Source organism: Rhinopithecus roxellana, chromosome 12, assembly GCF_007565055.1.
Source record: "Rhinopithecus roxellana isolate Shanxi Qingling chromosome 12, ASM756505v1, whole genome shotgun sequence".
NCBI lineage: Eukaryota > Metazoa > Chordata > Mammalia > Primates > Cercopithecidae > Rhinopithecus > Rhinopithecus roxellana.
This window is the reverse complement of record NC_044560.1, coordinates 10863196-10879933: the sequence shown is the minus strand read 5'-3', so window position 1 is coordinate 10879933 and position 16738 is coordinate 10863196. Positions and strand designations below refer to the sequence as shown.

The following is a 16738-nucleotide window of genomic DNA, read 5'->3' as shown; positions in this document are numbered from 1 at the left end:
GGGTGGTAGAGCCACACACAGTATGGACATCAGGGCTAAAAGGTCCAGGTTGCAATCGTAGTTCCCCCCACATCCTGGGCCAGTCACTCGCCTGAGCCTGCCTGCCCGTCTGTAAGATGGTGAGAACACCAAGGCGCTGAACCATTTATTGCCATGGTCCAAGGTGACCAACCGTCCCAGTAGCTCCAGACGGAGGAGTTTCTTGGGATGTGGGACTTTCAGGGCTAAAGCCAGACAGAACTTGGCAAGTAGAATGGCGGGTCACCTGCCATGGATCCTGTTGACTGCACAAAATAAAATAAAATGCATTGATTTAAGGAAAGCAAGTATGCTGAAGTAAAGTAGTCAAACCATTTTTTAAGTTTTCTGACTTGCTCTGTATGTGCTTCTTTATTAATACATCAAATAACAAGATCGGGTGGTCTCAGTAGCTACCAGTTTCAAAGCAACAATATGTGTAAATGATATTTTGAAATATTTGCAGCTACTGTAATGTGATAAGCAAATACTAGTAACAAAGTTGCAGGTCCTACCACTACTACTTTGGTTTCTTGCCTACATCTCATTGAAAGAACTGCTCAATTTCAGTGAGAAGTGAGTGAAATTGAGGTGTGATGCTTTCCCATCCAAGGTCACAGGCCCCCTGAATTCTGTCGACAACTCCCTTGGGTCCCCAGGGACTGCAGGCTCAGAGCCCCCTAGTCCTGCATGTTGGCATGGAGGTGGGGGTCAGTGGACCCAGTGACTGGGGATTGATGCCTGATGTGGCAGGTGTGGCACCATCCCCCTCTCTCCCGCAGATGCCCCTGGGCAGTACGGAGCTTATTTCCACGATGATGGCTTCCTTGCCTTCCCTGGCCGTATCTTCTCCAGGAGGTGAGACTGGTGTTGGGAGAGCCCATGGGCCTAATGGGGAGGACGGGAATCTGGGACTTCTGTCCCCTCACCCACTCTTCCTCCGCAGCCTGCCCGAGGTGCCCGAGACCATCGAGCTGGAGGTTCGGACCAGCACGGCCAATGGCCTCCTGCTCTGGCAGGGTGTGGTGAGTGTGGGCATCCGGCCAGACTCTTGGGGCTCCTGGGGCAGGGAGCTGGCTTCCTGGTGGCCAGAGTGGTGGGGAGAGGGGAAAGCGGAGCCTCCTGGCCTCGGCAGCCTCCGCTCTCCAGGCTGGGGACCCCAGAGACCCTGTGCTTCCCTGGCAGGAGGTGGGAGAGGCCGGCCGAGGCAAGGACTTCATCAGCCTCGGGCTTCAAGATGGGCACCTTGTCTTCAGGTGGGTCCTGGCACCTGGCCCTTCCTCTCCCTTCCCTGGTCCCAGCACCCCACTCCCCCGTCCTGCCCCAGCTCACACTTCTTGGGCCTGGATGACTACAGGTACCAGCTGGGTAGTGGGGAGGCCCGCCTGGTCTCTGAGGACCCCATCAATGACGGCGAGTGGCACCGGGTGACAGCGCTGCGGTAAGGGACCCTGCCGGGCACTTGGGACGGGGCCCAGTGTTCTGGAGTGGGGCAGGACGCCCCCCACCATGGGCAGAGAGGCAGGCATTGAGCTCTGTGGAGACAGAACTTAAAGCCAGGGGAGGGGAGAACCCGCCAGCCAGGGCTCAAGCTTCCATCTTGGACTGAACTCCGCTGGGGGCAAGCGAGCGCCCTCGGGGCAGGAGGAAACCTGGGCGCAGAAACGAGGAAGCTGCCTTCGTGGGGCCCGATCTCTTGTTCAGCGGGGGAAAGAGAGCTTGGGGAACAGGGACAGACTTCTGAGTCTGGAATCTCGGTGCCAGAGGGAGGGGACGATGTCGTGGCGCCGGGGAGGACTGGGGAGTTTGTGGGAAGGGACCTGACCCAGGTCCATTGCAGGGAGGGCCGCAGAGGTTCCATCCAGGTTGACGGTGAAGAGCTGGTCAGCGGCCGGTCCCCAGGTCCCAACGTGGCAGTCAACGCCAAGGGCAGCATCTACATTGGTAAGTCTGGGGCTCCTTCTCAGGGCAAGGGCAGGAACAGCACTCCCTTGGGGCTGGAGCTCACCCGGCCTTCCTCACCTCCTGAGCTGCTGGAGCCCACAAGCCCTGTCCTCTCACCTCCTGGCAGGCGGAGCCCCCGACGTGACCATGCTGACCGGGGGCAGGTTCTCCTCGGGCATCACAGGCTGTGTCAAGAACCTGGTGCTGCACTCGGCCCGACCCGGCGCCCTGCCCCCACAGCCCCTGGACCTGCAGCACCGCGCCCAGGCCGGGGCCAACACACGCCCCTGCCCCTCGTAGGCACCTGCCTGCCCCACACGGACTCCCGGGCCGCGCCCCAGCCCGACAACGTCGAGTATATTATTATTAATATTATTATGAATTTTTGTAAGAAACTGAGGCGATGCCACGCTTTGCTGCTACCGCCCTGGGCTGGACTGGAGGTGGGCACGCCACCCCCACCCACACAGCTGGGCAAAGCCACAAGGCTGGCGGGCAAGACAGGTTTGATGGGAGTAGGCGCCTCAGAAAGCCACCAGGACTTGGGGTCAGGAACAGTGGCTGGGTGGGCCCAGAACTGCCCCCACTCTCCCCCTACCCACCAATGGAGGCCCCAAGATAGAGCTGGGTGGCTTGTTTCTGCAGCCCTTGGGCAGTTCTCACTCCTAGGAGAGCCAACCTCGGCTTGTAGGCTGGTGCCCCACAGCTACCTGAGACGGGCATCGCAGGAACCTCTGCCACCCACTCAGGATTGGGAATTGTCTTTAGTGCCGGCTGTGGAGCAAAAGGCAGCTCACCCCTGGGCAGGCGGTCCCCATCCCCACCAGCTCGTTTTTCAGCACCCCCACCCACCTCCACCCAGCCCCTGGCACCTCCTCTGGCAGCCTCCCCCCCCACCACGCCCTCCTGGCCTGCATTCCCACCCCCTCCTGCCAGCACACAGCCCGGGGTCCCTCCCTCGGGCTGTAAGGGAAAACCCACCCCAACTCTTACCAGGAGCTGCTATAGGCAGAGCCCAGCACTGAGAGGGCCCCGCCCACCGGGCCTTGCCCACCCCAGGCCACATCCCCACTCATCTGGAAGTGAAGGCCCAGGGACTCCTCAGCCGCTGCTGGTGCCCAGGAAGAGCTAGTGCCTTGGGTGGGGGAAAGCCGGACTCACAACTGGGAGAGAGAGGAGGGGGATATGACCACCGACCACCCTGCCCCATCTGCGGGAGCCTGAAGATCCAGCTCGAGTGCCATCCTGCCAGTGGCTCCCAGACTGTGGGGTTGGGACGCCTGGCCTCTGTGTCCTAGAAGGGACCCTCCTGTGGTCTTTGTCTTGATTTTTCTTAATAAACGGTGCTATCCCCGCCAGGGGCCTCCCGTGTCTTTGATGAGGGCTTCAGTCAGTGGAGTCTGTGGGTGGGGCAGAGCAGGGCAGGTGAGATCTGGGGGTGAAGCAAGGTGTTTTGGGATCAGTGAGGCTCCCAGATCCCCAACCCTGTGAGGCAGGAATCGTCCTCCTATTTTCTGGAGGGGCAGCTGAGTCTCAGAGGGTTAGGAGGCCTGTCCAACATCAGACAGAGAGTCAGGTTAGAACCCGAAGAGTCTGTCTGACCCCAGAGCCTAGTCTCATTCCTGTGTGCCCAAAGCCCTCTAGGGATCGCCTCCCTGACCCTGGAAGGCTGGGCCACTCAGCTGCCGCCCCCTGGGGAGACCTGGCTGGGACATGGGTAGCAAATGGCAGAGGCTGTGCTGCAGCGGAGGCAGAGGCCACAGGCACCAGGTTGCCAGGCCAGCCAGCTAGGAGAGCAACAGCACCAGAGGAGGCCCATGAGGAGGCCAGCAGAAGCCAGGAGCATCGAGGAGACCAGCGCCACCCCTCGGAGCTGGGGGCCTGTGGGAGGAGAAAGTCCACTCAGGCCTTGGCCTGGGGCCACTGCCCCGTCTCCATCACCTGGAGAGGGACAGGTGTGATTTTGGTGGGGAGAGTAGGAGCAGGGTGTAACCTTCCAAAGCTGCGTCCTGCCTCGTGGGGTCCCTGCCTGCTGGGGGACTCCTCTCAGCTGCAATCCGGAGGGATCCTGCAGACCCAAGAGCTGGAGAGGGAGTCGGAGATCTGGAGGTGTGGTCGTCTGTACTTCCTGTCTCGCTGGGCACCGGAGAGGGACCTACGTGGGAAAGAACAGAACTAGCACACTGAGAACTGCCCTTTCTGGGGCACTTGTGTGTTTCATTCAGTCCTCACAAGACTTCCCTGAGTCTGTCACTCTTTGTGTTTCCATTTTAGAGAGGTTGTCACTTGCCAAGGTCACTTAGCTGGAAGTGATAGGAGGACTTGAATTCACACGGTCTGGCTCCAGGGCCTAGGGTCTATGAGTGGAGCTACTTCTCAAGGAAGAGGGTGTACATGTACTGAGCATTGAGGCAGGGTCTCAGTCTGTCGCCCAGGCTGGAATCCAGTGGCGCGTCACCACTCACTGCAACTTCTGCCTCCCAGTCTCAAGCGATCCTCCCAGCTCAGCCTCCCGAGTAGCTGGGACTACCAGCACGTGCCACCACACCTGGCTAATTTTTTTATTTTTTGTAGAGACAGGATCTCACTATGTTGCCCAAGCTGGTCTCGACTCCTGAGCTCAAGCGATCCACCTGCCTTAGACTCCCAAAATGCTGGGATTACAGGCGTGAGCCACCGTGCCCAGCCGTGAGCATTTTCTATACATCAAGCACCACACTCTGTGCTGGGCCCTTTACCTATGTATGCAGCTTACAGTTTACGACAACTCTGAAGGGTGAGGTTTATCCCCATTTCACAGATAAGGAAACTGAGCCATAGAGGTTCATTCTTCCATTCATTTGACTAGTATTTCTTGAGCATCTCCTATGCCCCAGGCATGGCTCTAGCAACTGGGGGATACAACCATAAGCACATGACAAATATGTCTTCATGGAACTGGGAGTTTAGTGTGGGGAGAAACAAAACACGTGAATAGAATTTCAGTCCAAAGGAGACACGTGCTAGTGAGAAAAATTACTCATGTTGGTGGGGGCAGGGCTGCTGCTTTTCTTACTGTGGCAAAGCACATAACATTTACCATTTAACCATGGTTAGGGGTGCAGTTCAGTGGCATTAAATATATTCTGATAGGGTTTGGATCTGTGTTCCCACCCAAATCACAGGTCAAATTGTAATTCCCAGTGTTGGAGGTGGGGCCTGGTGGGAGGTGATTGGATCATGGGGATGGATTTCTCATGAATAGTTTAGCACCAACCCCTTGGTGCTGTTCTCATGACAGTGAGTTCTTGCAAGATCTGGTTGTTTAAAAGTGTGCAATGCCTCCCCACTCTCTCTCTCCTACTCTGGCTGCACCTGCTCCCCTCGTCTTCTGCCAAGATTGTAAGTTTCCTGAGGCGTAAGGTTCCTGAGGCATCCCCAGATGCTAAGCAGATGCCAGCATCATGCTTCCTGTACAACCTGCAGAACTGTGAGACAATTAAACCTCTTTTCTTTATAAATTACCCAGTCTCTGGTGTTTTTTTATAGCAATGCGAGGACGGACTAATACACATTCACACTGGGCAGCCATCACTGGCGTCCATCTCCAGAACTTTGCATCTGCCCAAACTAAAACTCCATCAATTCCATTAACTCCATATCCTCCTTGTCCCCACCTCCCCAGCCCCTGGTGACCATGGCTCTACTTCCTGTCTCTGTGATTTTGACTATTCTAATATGCATATTAGACTATAATAATATATTAACAGTTATTAATAATATAACTTTTTTTTTTTTTTTTTTTTTTTTGAGGAGGAGGAGTTTTGCTCTTGTTGCCCAGGCTGGAGTGCAATGGAGTAATCTCGGCTCACCGCAACCTATGCCTCCTGGGTTCAAGCGATTCTCCTGCCTCAGCCTCCCAAGTAGCTGGGACTACAGGCATGTGCCACCATGCCCGGCTAATTTTGTATTTTTAGTACAAATGGGGTTTCTCCATGTTGGTCAGGCTGGTCTCTACCTCCCGACTACAGGTGATCCGCCCATCTTGGCCTCCCAAAGTGCTGGGATTACAGGCACAAGCCACTGCACTTGGCCAGGGTTGCTATTTTTATATAAAGGAGTCAGGGAAGAAGTTAACTAGAGACCCACCAGGAAGCAAAAGAATGAGCTTGCAATGCAGATCTCAGAAGAAAAGTCTGGTAGAGGACACAGCTACTACAAAGGCCAGAACAAGGCTGGAGTGTGGAGAGGAGGCAGGGCCAGGGAGGAGGTGGGGCCAGGGAGGAGGCAGGGCCGGGAAAGAAGAGGCGGGGCCAGGAAATAAGGGGCAGGGCCATATCGTGCAGGGCTTTCCAGCCTGAGGGAGGCTTTGCCTTTGCTGAGCGAGATGAGGGTTTTGAGCAGGAGAGTGACATAACCTGATTTACTGCTTTAAAAGGTTCCTCTGGCGGGGAAGCATAACTCCCCACTCAAGTGGGCTATATATAGTGACTTCCCAAGAATACAGTGGGGAAAGATGGGGCCAAAAGTAACAGTGGAGAAATCAAGCAGACATGACTTCAGCCAGGCGGTCAAGGTCAGCGTCAACCACCACCCAACACCAAAGTCATGCTGGGCGTGTGTACCTTTGATATGATGTGATAAAGATGGCATTTCACTTCTGTGAACTGTAACTCCAGTCTTATGAGAAAAGTACCAAATAAATCCCAATAGTGGGGCATCTTACAAAATCCCTGAGCAGTACTCACAACTGTCAAGGTCATCAAAAACCAGGAAATCCTGAGAAACTGCCACTGCCAAGGGGAGCCTAAAGAGGCATGATGACTATTAATGAACATAACATGAGGCTGGGCGCGGAGGCTCACGCCTGTAATCCCAGCACTTTGGGAGGCCAAAGCGGATGGATCACTTGAGGTCAGGAGTTAGACCAGCCTGGCCAACATGGTGAAACCCCGTCTCTATTAAAAATACAAAAATTAGCTGGGCGTGGTGGTGTGCGCCTGTAATCCCAGCTACATGGGAGGCTGAGGCAGGAGAACTGCTTGAACCCGGGAGGCGGAGGTTGCAGTGAGCCGAGATCATGCCACTGCAGTCTATCTAGCCTAGGCAACAGAGCAAGACTCTATCTGAAAAAAAGTAATAAAATAAATAAATAAATAAGTGTAACATGAGAAGCTGAATGGGATCCTGGGACAGAAAAAGGACATTAGGCAAAAACTAGGGAAAACTGAATAAACTGTGGACTTTAGTTAATATTGCTTCATTAATTAAAACAAATGTCTCATACTAATGTAAAACGTCAATAATAGCACCCAAACTGAGTGCTGGGTATATGAGAATTTTCTGTACTATCTTCTCAATTTTTTTGTAAATCTAACACTGCCCTGAGAAATGAAGTTCATGCAATCCCAGCACTTTGGGAGGCCAAGGCAGGAAGATCACTTGAGCCCAGGAGTTCCAGACTAGCCCTTGCAAAATAGTGAGACCTCATCTCTACAAAAACCACAAAAATTAGCTGGGCATGGCAGCGTACGGTGTAGTCCCAGCTGCTCTGGAGGCTGAGGTGGGAGGAACACCTGAGTCCAGGAAGCAGAGGTTGCAGTGAGCCGAGATGGCGCCACAGCACTCCAGCCTGGATAATAGAATGAGACCCTATCTCAAAACAATAAATAAATAAATAAACAAGTTCATTTGAAAGAAAAAGAAAAAGAAGCCTCCCCGAGGCTTCCACGGGAAGAACATGCTGTCAGAGGCAAAGGACAGAAGGAGGGAGACCAGTTCAGAGGTTATTAGAACAACCCAGACGAGAACTGGTGGTGGCTCAAACCAGGTGATGGCAGAGCAGGTGTGAGAAGGGTCAGAGTCTGGAGAGCTTTCCAAGGACTTGTCGCTGGCTTGGTTATGGGTTATAGGCTATGGGTTAAGTGGGGAGTAAAAGATGGCTCAGTGTGAGGCCTGGGCATCTGGAATGTGAAGCTGCTGCTCAGTGAGAAGGAAGCAGGATGCAGGGAGGGCTGTGGACCAGGAGTCCAGTGTGGGGCAAGTTAAGTTTGAGATTTCACCTATACATCCACGCAGAGATGCTGAGCAGGGAGAAGGTTATGTAGCTGAAGTTCAAAGACAAGTCCCGTTGGTGATACAATATAAACGAGATCCACAAGGGAATGAGCCTGGATGGAGGACAACTGGACATAGGACCTGGGTCTCATGGCACAAAGCAGACAGCATCAGGGAAATGACCAGGAACCTGCAAAGATGGCTGAGCGGGGGATGGGGAAGCTAAGTATGTGGGGTTCTGGGAAACTGTGTTTCACCCCTGTTCAACTGCACCTGGCAGCCCTACCTCCATCCCACTCCTAATTGGGTGTGGTGGGCAGATGGGACATCTCTAGATCCCCAGGAAGGTTATTCCTGGGTGATTTATTCTGGTCCCTTCCACTAACCCTAGCCCTCCTATCCCACTCCCCTGTCTACAGATATCATTCCTGCTCATTTTACTCACTGGCTTTATGACCTTGGGCAAGTCACTTCTCTCTAGGCCTCAGTTTCCCGATCTGTAAAGCGTGGGAGTCAGACTGGATTGATGGTTTTCAAATTATGTCTTGAGAGTGACACTCAGGGCCCTCAGAGAGACATCAGGCAGCCAGAGCCCCAGGACCGCCATCCAGTGAAGCAGAGGATATCTCCTTTGAATGTCTTGGGCCTCCGTGCCAGGTCCCATTTAGCAAAAGTTTCCACCACTAAAGCATCATTTGGAATCTGCCGGATGAGATACATCTGCAGCGTAGCTCTCTGCCTGACTGCTCTGCCCCTCCAGCCCTTGGCCTAAGCCAATTCCACACTTCCGCTTTCCTCTCTCCTGCCTCCCCACTCGGGCCCTGCCCTAGGGAAGGGGAGTTACAGCCGGCCAGGCTTCCTTCCAGCTGTTCGGTAGGGCCCAGTCTGCACCACGCACTGACCTCTGCAGTCAGCTGGTGACCAGGAGCCCTGGTCACTGCCGTCGCCACAGTTGTCCATGCCCCAGGGGTCACACACGAGGCTTGAGGGGATGCACCTGCCATTCTGGCAGCGGAAGTAGGCACCACAAGGTCCTGAGGCCAGAAGCGGAAGCCTGAGGTGAGGATCCTGGTCCGGCCCACGACACAGCAGGGTGTGTGGTCCCATGGTGACAGTGTGGGGGTGTGGGCAGGAGATAGGTGCTGTCGAGGATGCGGATGAGAGCATGGATGAGTGTTTCAGGGGGAGAAGGGTGGAGGATGGCAGCTAACACGTACTGACTTCCTCTTCTGTGCCAGGCGCAGCTGTAAATACTTCATATCCTGGCTCATTGAGGCCCCACAATACCCTTATGGGGCAAGTACTGTTATTAATTTTATTATTTTTAGTTATTATACTTTTTAAAATATTTTTTGTTGTTTTAGGCAGGTCTCTCTCTGTCACTCAGGCTGGTCTTGAACTCCTGAACTCAAGTGATCCTCATGCCTTGACCTCCCAAAGTGCTGGGATTACAGGCGTAAGCCAGGCCTCCAGTCGGGTGAGTATTATTAATTGCAGTTCCAAGAGGCCCCTTTCCTGGCTTGAGTTGGTTTCTGCTGCCTACAGGCCTGGAGAGTCCTGACCACACCCTTCTCAAACATCTGAAGGGCTGACCCAGCGCAGAGCAGCCAGCATGTGGCATGAGAGCGTGGGAGCTGTGTGTAAGCGTGCAAGGTGGTACTGTGTGCATATGAGGTGTGTGATAATGGTGAGTGTGGAGCGTGAGGCGTGTGCTGCAGTGAGTGAAATGCATGAGTGTGGAGTGTGTGGGGGCGATGAGGTGCGTGGGTTGTGTGTATGTGACGTGTGTGTGGATGTCAGAGTGTGAGGTGTGTACATGTGTGGGAGTTGTGTGTGAATGTGTGTGGGGAGGAAGTTGTGTGTGTGTGTGTATATGTGTGTGCACTTGGGCTGGTAGGACAGTCTGGCACACACATCCACAGTAGCCAGATTTAGATGGTTGACTCTTAAGATCCGGGAGGTCCCTTATTGTGACCCTGCCACACTAGCCACCACCTTCTTCCCTCCCTTTGGACCCAGTCCCTGCCATCTTGTGCTCTGGGCGCTCGCGCCATTCCCCTGTTGGCAGCAGCCCTCACCGGGGCCCCCACTGTGGCCCCAGTCCCGCATGGCCTCTGCATAGGGCCCCGTCCCGGCCTTCAGCCTCAGCTCACCCAGACGGAAAGAGGTGCCTTCGCCCACGAAGTCCACGCGGGGCTGGCGGCCTCTCGTGACCAGGCGCAGGCCTAGGAAGGGTCCGGAGGATGCCACGGGGACCGGGATGGTCAGGCCGCAGAGGGCGGACCCCAGGGGCCGGGGCGCCCCCGGCGGGCCCTCGTAGAACTGCAGGTAGGAGCCGGAGGCGCACTGGCCGGCCGGGGCCGGGGAGGAGGTGTTGAGCGCCAGGGGCGCGGGGGTCAGGCTGTAGACCAGGAAGAAGCGGAACTGGAAACGGATCCGGTCGCCGGGGGCCGCCGCCTGCACCCAGAGCCAGCAGTCCGTGTCCGGAGCCACGAAGTAGAACCTGAGCGAGGCGGCATGCGAGCGCAGCAGCAGCCCGTCTCCCTGCCACGTCTGCCCGCACATGTCCTCCAGGTCGGCTGCAGCGGAAGGCACGGATGCTGGAGCTGCGCGGCGCGACCCCGAACTCGACTCTGCCCCCTGCCCGCTGTGTGATCCACTCGCCCTCTCTGAGCCTGTTTCCTTATCGGTAAGATGGGGATGATTAAGCAATCTCAGAATGATTGTGAGGACTAAATGATTTAATTTAATTTAATTCAACTCTACAATCCCTTATTCAAAACCCTAAGATGAGGGCCGAGCACGGTGGCTCACGCCAGTAATCCCAGCACTTTGGAGGCCAAGGCGAGTGGATCACCTGAGGTCAGGAGTTTGAGACCAGCCAGGCCACTGTGGTGAAACCCCGTCTCTACAAAAAATTAGCCGGACGTGGTGGCACGCACCTGTAATCCCAACTATTTGAGAGGCTGAGGCAGGAGAATTTCTTGAACTTGGGAGGCGGAGGTTGCAGTGAGCCGAGATCAAGCCACTGCACTCCAGCCTGGGCAACACAGCAAGACTCCATCACAAAAAAAAAAGAAAAGAAAAAAGAAAGAAAAAAAGGAGAGCTGTGTGTTAAGGAGCCCCTTTTCTTCCTGCTTTTGAAAGTTGCTGACTGAGGATGAGGATGGGATGTCCAGAGCTGCAGCAGCCATTTTGCAAAGATGAGGTCAGAGCATATCAGAGGAACAGTGACATTGTTGAGCCGTTGAGTTAACCATCTCTGGAATTACCTATGACCACTCTTAAGTGAAACAGCAAATATCCTACCATTTAAGCCCCATTTAGTTTGTTGTCTGTTACTTACAGCCCAAAATATCCTCACTGGTACAGGGTTATTGTGAGGATTAAATGAGATGATGTGTAAGTACTCAAAGTAGCCCTGATTTCTGTAAGGACAGAGAGAAAAGAGTAGGTGGGTTTTCTGGTGCAAGATAGGGACCAGTGGGTGCTTGAGGACCAGTCAGGATGAGGGTCTTCGAAGAAAAAATTCTTCACCAGAGCTCAGGATGTGAAGCACTTTCCAATGTTTGGTATTTCTCTGCTAAAGCCAGAGCCTACCCTAAAGGTACACAGGACAGGCATGGAGTTTAGAGAGTAAGCGAATTGGGTACCCCCTTTTTTTTTTTTTTTTTTGAGACGGAGTCTCTCTCTGTTGCCAGGCTGGAGTGCAGTGGTGCAATCTCGGCTCACTGCAGCCTCCAACTCCCTGGTTCAAGCGATTCTCCTGCCTCAGCCTCCCAAGTAGCTGGGATTACAGGCATATGCCACCATGCCCAGCTAATTTTTGTATTTTTTTTTTTTTTTTTTTTTTTTTGAGACGGAGTCTCGCTCTGTCGCCCAGGCTGGAGTGCAGTGGCCGGATCTCAGCTCACTGCAAGCTCTGCCTCCCGGGTTTATGCCATTCTCCTGCCTCAGCCTCCCAAGTAGCTGGGACTACAGGCGCCCACCACCTTGCCCGGCTAGTTTTTTGTATTTTTTAGTAGAGACGGGGTTTCACCATGTTAGCCAGGATGGTCTCGATCTCCTGACCTCGTGATCCGCCCGTCTCGGCCTCCCAAAGTGCTGGGATTACAGGCTTGAGCCACCGCGCCCGGCCAGTTTTTGTATTTTTAGTAGAGATGGGGGTTTCACCATGTTGGCCAGGCTGGTCTCGAACTCCTGACCTCCTGATTTACCCGCCTTAGCATCACACAGTGCCGGGATTACAGGTGTGAGCCACCATGCCCGGCCAGGAATTGGGCATCTTTTATGTGCCAGGCATTGTGAAGTGTCTTGCATGGCTTATCTCATCTTATATGCACAATAATCATTGCCTTTAAGGGCAAGGGCCTATTATTTTCATTTTACTGCCAAAGAAATTCAGACAGAGGCCGGGCGCGGTGGCTCAAGCCTGTAATCCCAGCACTTTGGGAGGCCGAGACGGGCGGATCACGAGGTCAGGAGATCGAGACCATCCTGGCTAACACGGTGAAACCCCGTCTCTACTAAAAATACAAAAACTAGCCGGGCGAGGTGGCGGGCGCCTGTAGTCCCAGCTACTCGGGAGGCTGAGGCAGGAGAATGGCGTAAACCCGGGAGGCGGAGTTTGCAGTGAGCTGAGATCTGGCCACTGCACTCCAGTCCGGGCGACAGAGCGAGACTCCACCTCAAAAAAAAAAAAAAAAAAAAAAAAAAAAAAAAAAAAAAAAAGAAATTCAGACAGAGAGTTGAAACAATGATCTTAAAGGTACAAACAGAAGAAGTGGCAGAGTGTGTAAATGCAGCTTCTCTGAATCCAAAGCCTACAGAGTTTTGCAAAGCAGGCCCTGAGGGCTGTCCTGCCCGCTCCCAGACTCCTGCTTCTAGGTGACTGGGAAGTCCAGCCTTCCAGAAGGCTTAGGGTTGGACTTGGGGATGCCAAGCAAGACCGGACACAGTTTCCCAGCCTCCTCCAACTCACAAGGTCTCAGCCCAGCAAGACGAGTGCTGACTGGGGAGACACAGTCTCTAAGGATGGTGGGGGCCCAAGTCTTCTGGGTACCCCAACCAAGCCCCCTCATACTTACCTGTCTCCAAAGCAGTTGCAGTCAGGGTGGCTGCCCCCAGCAAGAGCAACCTTTGGGGCAACTGCGGAAGACAAGCCTCCATCCAGGCTCTGCTGTGCCTAGCAATAGGGCAGACCCACAGAATCTTCAGCTTGGGGTTTCTGGGGAGACTGGGGTATGGGGCCTGGTCAGGCCAGCAGGGAGGCTGGTGGGACACAAGGAGAAGAAGGAGGCAAGTCCTCCAGCCCCCTGGTCTCTTCACTATGATCTTCGTGCTCCGCCTTCCAGATCCTCCTCCTGTGGTTCAGAACTGTGTCCAGGGGTTGCCATGGAGATTTGGGGCCAGGGCTAGAGCCTGGGGAGAGGAGGCAGGGAGGAGATCTGCTCCCCTTCTGCCAGACAGGAACCAGGAAACTCAGATCCGGTTCAGCCACAGGGCTTCTGGGAGGACCCGCAGGAAGCCAGATGTGCTACCTTCCTAGATCAGTTGTCACCTTAGAGACTGAGCTTCAGGGAGGTCCAGGACACCAAAGGAGCCTCTCCGAGGGCCTAGAGAGCAGCAGGCAGCAAAGGAGTACTGGACCAGGAGTCTGCTCTATTACTAACAAGCCATTCCTGCCTCAGGGCCTTTGCACTCATAGATCCCTCTGTCTGGAGTGTTCTCCCCCCATAGCAGTGCACGGTTGACTTCTTCAGGTCATCAGCTTGTGGCTCATATGACACCTCCACAGACCACACTCTCCTGACCACCTCTCCATCTAAATTAACACTCTCTCTCTCCTTGTCACTCAGTCACATCTCAAATGTATCATCCCAACACTTCTGGAATGGTTTTGCTTATTCATTTCTTGTTGTATATATTGCCCACTGGTCTCCACTAAAATTATATTCCATGAGTATCTTGTTTACCTCTGAACCCTTATGTCATAGCACAGTCACTAGCACAAGGCAGGCACCCAGGAAATAATGAAAGAATAAGTGTGTGACATTAAACAAATGACCCCTTTTTCTGGATTTTACTTCCCCATGTGTAAAATTAATACCCTGGACTAATTCAGACTTTTTCAAAACATGTTATTAGTAGAACAATTTTTTTTCAAAAGGTATCTTACAAGGAACCTTAATCTAAAAACTGAAGCTTTTCGAGCCCTGGCATCCTTCTCTGGAAAATGGGATAATGATAATTCCAACCACATAGTTACATTGTAAGAATTAAGTAACTTGGCCCAGCGTGGTGGCTCATGTCTGTAATCCCAGCACTTTGGGAGGCCGAGGTGGATGGATCACAAGGTCAGGAGTTCAAGGCCAGCCTGGCCAACATAGTGAAACCCCATCTCTACTAAAAATACAAAAAAAAATTAGCTGGGCATGGTGGCATGTGCCTGTAGTCCCAGCTACTCGGGAGGCTGAGGCAGGAGAATCGCTTGAATCCGGGAGGCAGAGGTTGCAGTGAGCCGAGATTGCGCCATTGCACTCCAGCCTGGGCAACAGAGTGAGACTTCATCTCAAAAAAAAAAAAAAAAAAAAAAAAAAAAGAATTAAGTAACTTGATACAAGTGGGGTACTTGGAATAGTGTCTATCATGTAGTAAAGTATCCAATGTATGTCAGCTTGAATGATGATCATTAATGTCATCATTATTATTTAAACAGAGGTTTCAAGTGTGGGCGAGGGGAGGAGCTAAGCAGCCCAAATTGGCAGTGCCTGAGACACCACCTCAAAATCCCAGGAATCCATGAGAAGGTTAAAACCTTTGGACCTGGCCGGGCACAGTGGCTCACACCTATAATCCCATCACTTTGGGAGGCCAAGGCAAGCGGATCACCTGAGGTTGGGAATTCGAGACCAGCCTAGCCAACATGGTGAAACCCCATCTCTACTATAAATACAAATATCAGCCGGGTGTTGTGGCACATGCCAGTAATCCCAGCTACTCAGGAGGCTGAGGCACAAGAATCGCTTGAACCCAGGAGGCGGAGGTTGCGGTGAGCCGAGATCACACCACTGCACTCCAACCTGGGCGATAAAGTAAAAACAAAAACAAAAACAAAACAAACAAACAAAAAACACCTCTGGACCTATTATTCCCTTACAGCTCTCCCTCCTGGAGCGGTCATTTGATGTAACCCTGATTTCCTACAGTGTATGATGTCCAAATCTGTGCCCCTGGGGGACTCCGAGAAGATTCAAATCTTCCCTCAGCAAGAATGAATTTATCGGCCGGGCGCGGTGGCTCAAGCCTGTAATCCCAGCACTTTGGGAGGCCGAGACGGGCGGATCACGAGGTCAGGAGTTCGAGACTATCCTGGCTAACACAGTGAAACCCTGTCTCTACTAAAAAATACAAAAAAAGCTAGCCGGGCGAGGTGGCTGGCGCCTGTAGTCCCAGCTACTTGGGAGGCTGAGGCAGGAGAATGGCGTAAACCCGGGAGGCGGAGCTTGCAGTGAGCTGAGATCCGGCCACTGCACTCCAGCCCGGGCGACAGAGCGAGACTCCGTCTCAAAAAAAAAAAAAAAAAAAAAAAAAAAAAAAAAAAAAAAGAATGAATTTATCATGAAGCCCTCTGAAGCTTAAACTTTAGAACTCATCACTTGCATGGGATTATATGTTTTGTTTGTTTGTTTGTTTTTTGAGATGAGTCTCACTCTGTCGCCCAGGCTGGAATGCAGTGGCATGATCTCAGGTCACTTCAACCTCCCAGGCTGGAGTGCAGTGGCATGATCTCAGCTCACTTCAACCTCCCAGGCTGGAGTGCAGTGGCATGATCTCAGCTCACTTCAACCTCCCAGGCTGGAGTGCAGTGGCACGATCTCAGCTCACTTCAACCTCCCAGGCTGGAGTGCAGTGGCACGATCTCAGCTCACTTCAACCTCCCAGGCTGGAGTGCAGTGGCACGATCTCAGCTCACTTCAACCTCCCAGGCTGGAGTGCAGTGGCACGATCTCAGCTCACTTCAACCTCCCAGGCTGGAGTGCAGTGGCACGATCTCAGCTCACTTCAACCTCCCAGGCTGGAGTGCAGTGGCACGATCTCAGCTCACTTCAACCTCCCAGGCTGGAATGCAGTGGCATGATCTCAGCTCACTTCAACCTCCCAGGCTGGAGTGCAGTGGTGCGATATCAGCTCACTCCTACCTCCCAGGCTGGAGTGCGGTGGCACAATATCAGTTCACTGCAACCTCTGCTTCCCGGGTTCAAGAGATTCTCCTACCTCAGCTTCCTGAGTAGCTGGGAGTACAGGCGCGGGCCGCCACACCCAGCTAATTTTTTATTTTTAGTAGAAACGGGGTTTCATCATGTTGGTCAGGCTGGTCTCGAACTCCGGACCTCAGGTGATTCGCCCACCTCGGCGTCCCGGAATGCTGGGATTACAGGAGTGAGCCACCGCGCCCAGCTGGGATTATATGTTTTTATAAAATTTGCAAAAGTAAGAATGGTTATAAACTTTCGGTTTTGCAAGATGAAAATGTTTGAGAGATCTGTTGCACAGTAACGTGAAAATACTTAACACTCCTGAACTGTACACTTAGAATGGCTAAGACAAGCCAGGTGCAAGGCTCATACCTTTAATCTCAACACCTTGGGAGCCTAAGGCGAGAGGATCACTTGAAACCAGGAGTTCAAGACCAACCTGGGCCTGTAATCCCAGCACTTTGGGAAGCCAAGGCAGGCAG

General features: G+C 53.2%; 2 protein-coding genes across 3 annotated transcripts in view; one reads left to right on the top strand and one right to left on the bottom strand.

Annotated features, from left to right (window-relative positions):
* Nucleotides 1-3318, top strand: part of HSPG2 (heparan sulfate proteoglycan 2) — a 117459-nt gene extending 114141 nt beyond the window's left edge. Inside the window, exons 94-99 of the mRNA XM_010364372.2 lie at nt 801-876; nt 965-1043; nt 1204-1274; nt 1376-1459; nt 1859-1962; nt 2090-3318. Of these exons, the coding sequence (XP_010362674.2) occupies nt 801-876; nt 965-1043; nt 1204-1274; nt 1376-1459; nt 1859-1962; nt 2090-2262 (587 nt within the window). The 3' untranslated portion in view covers nt 2263-3318. The remainder of the gene's footprint in view (nt 1-800; nt 877-964; nt 1044-1203; nt 1275-1375; nt 1460-1858; nt 1963-2089) is intronic.
* Nucleotides 2345-13366, bottom strand: LDLRAD2 (low density lipoprotein receptor class A domain containing 2). 2 transcript variants are annotated; one of them, XM_010364347.2, is made up of 5 exons: nt 13086-13366; nt 10152-10577; nt 8901-9032; nt 3956-4117; nt 2345-3362 (listed from the first exon to the last, which is right to left on the bottom strand). In XM_010364347.2, exons 1-5 carry the CDS (start codon nt 13165-13167, stop codon nt 3349-3351), a joined length of 816 nt encoding a protein of 271 aa, XP_010362649.2. In that variant the 5' UTR covers nt 13168-13366; the 3' UTR covers nt 2345-3348. The 2 variants fall into 2 exon arrangements, with proteins under 2 accessions (XP_010362649.2, XP_030797794.1); XM_030941934.1 differs by lacking the exon at nt 2345-3362 and adding an exon at nt 3388-3843 and having other exon boundaries at nt 13086-13167.
* Nucleotides 13367-16738: the final 3372 nt, after the last annotated feature.

Bases quoted from the DNA above. Each gene is read 5' to 3' on its own strand.
- LDLRAD2 (XM_030941934.1), bottom strand. From the start codon at position 13,167: ATGGAGGCTTGTCTTCCGCAGTTGCCCCAAAGGTTGCTCTTGCTGGGG. The intron at 4,118-8,900 runs GTCAGTGCGTGG...TTTCCCACGTAG, and splicing joins GTCACCAGCTGACTGCAGAG to GTCCCTCTCCGGTGCCCAGC. The intron at 3,844-3,955 runs GTTACACCCTGC...CTCCTCCCACAG, and splicing joins GCAGGACGCAGCTTTGGAAG to GCCCCCAGCTCCGAGGGGTG.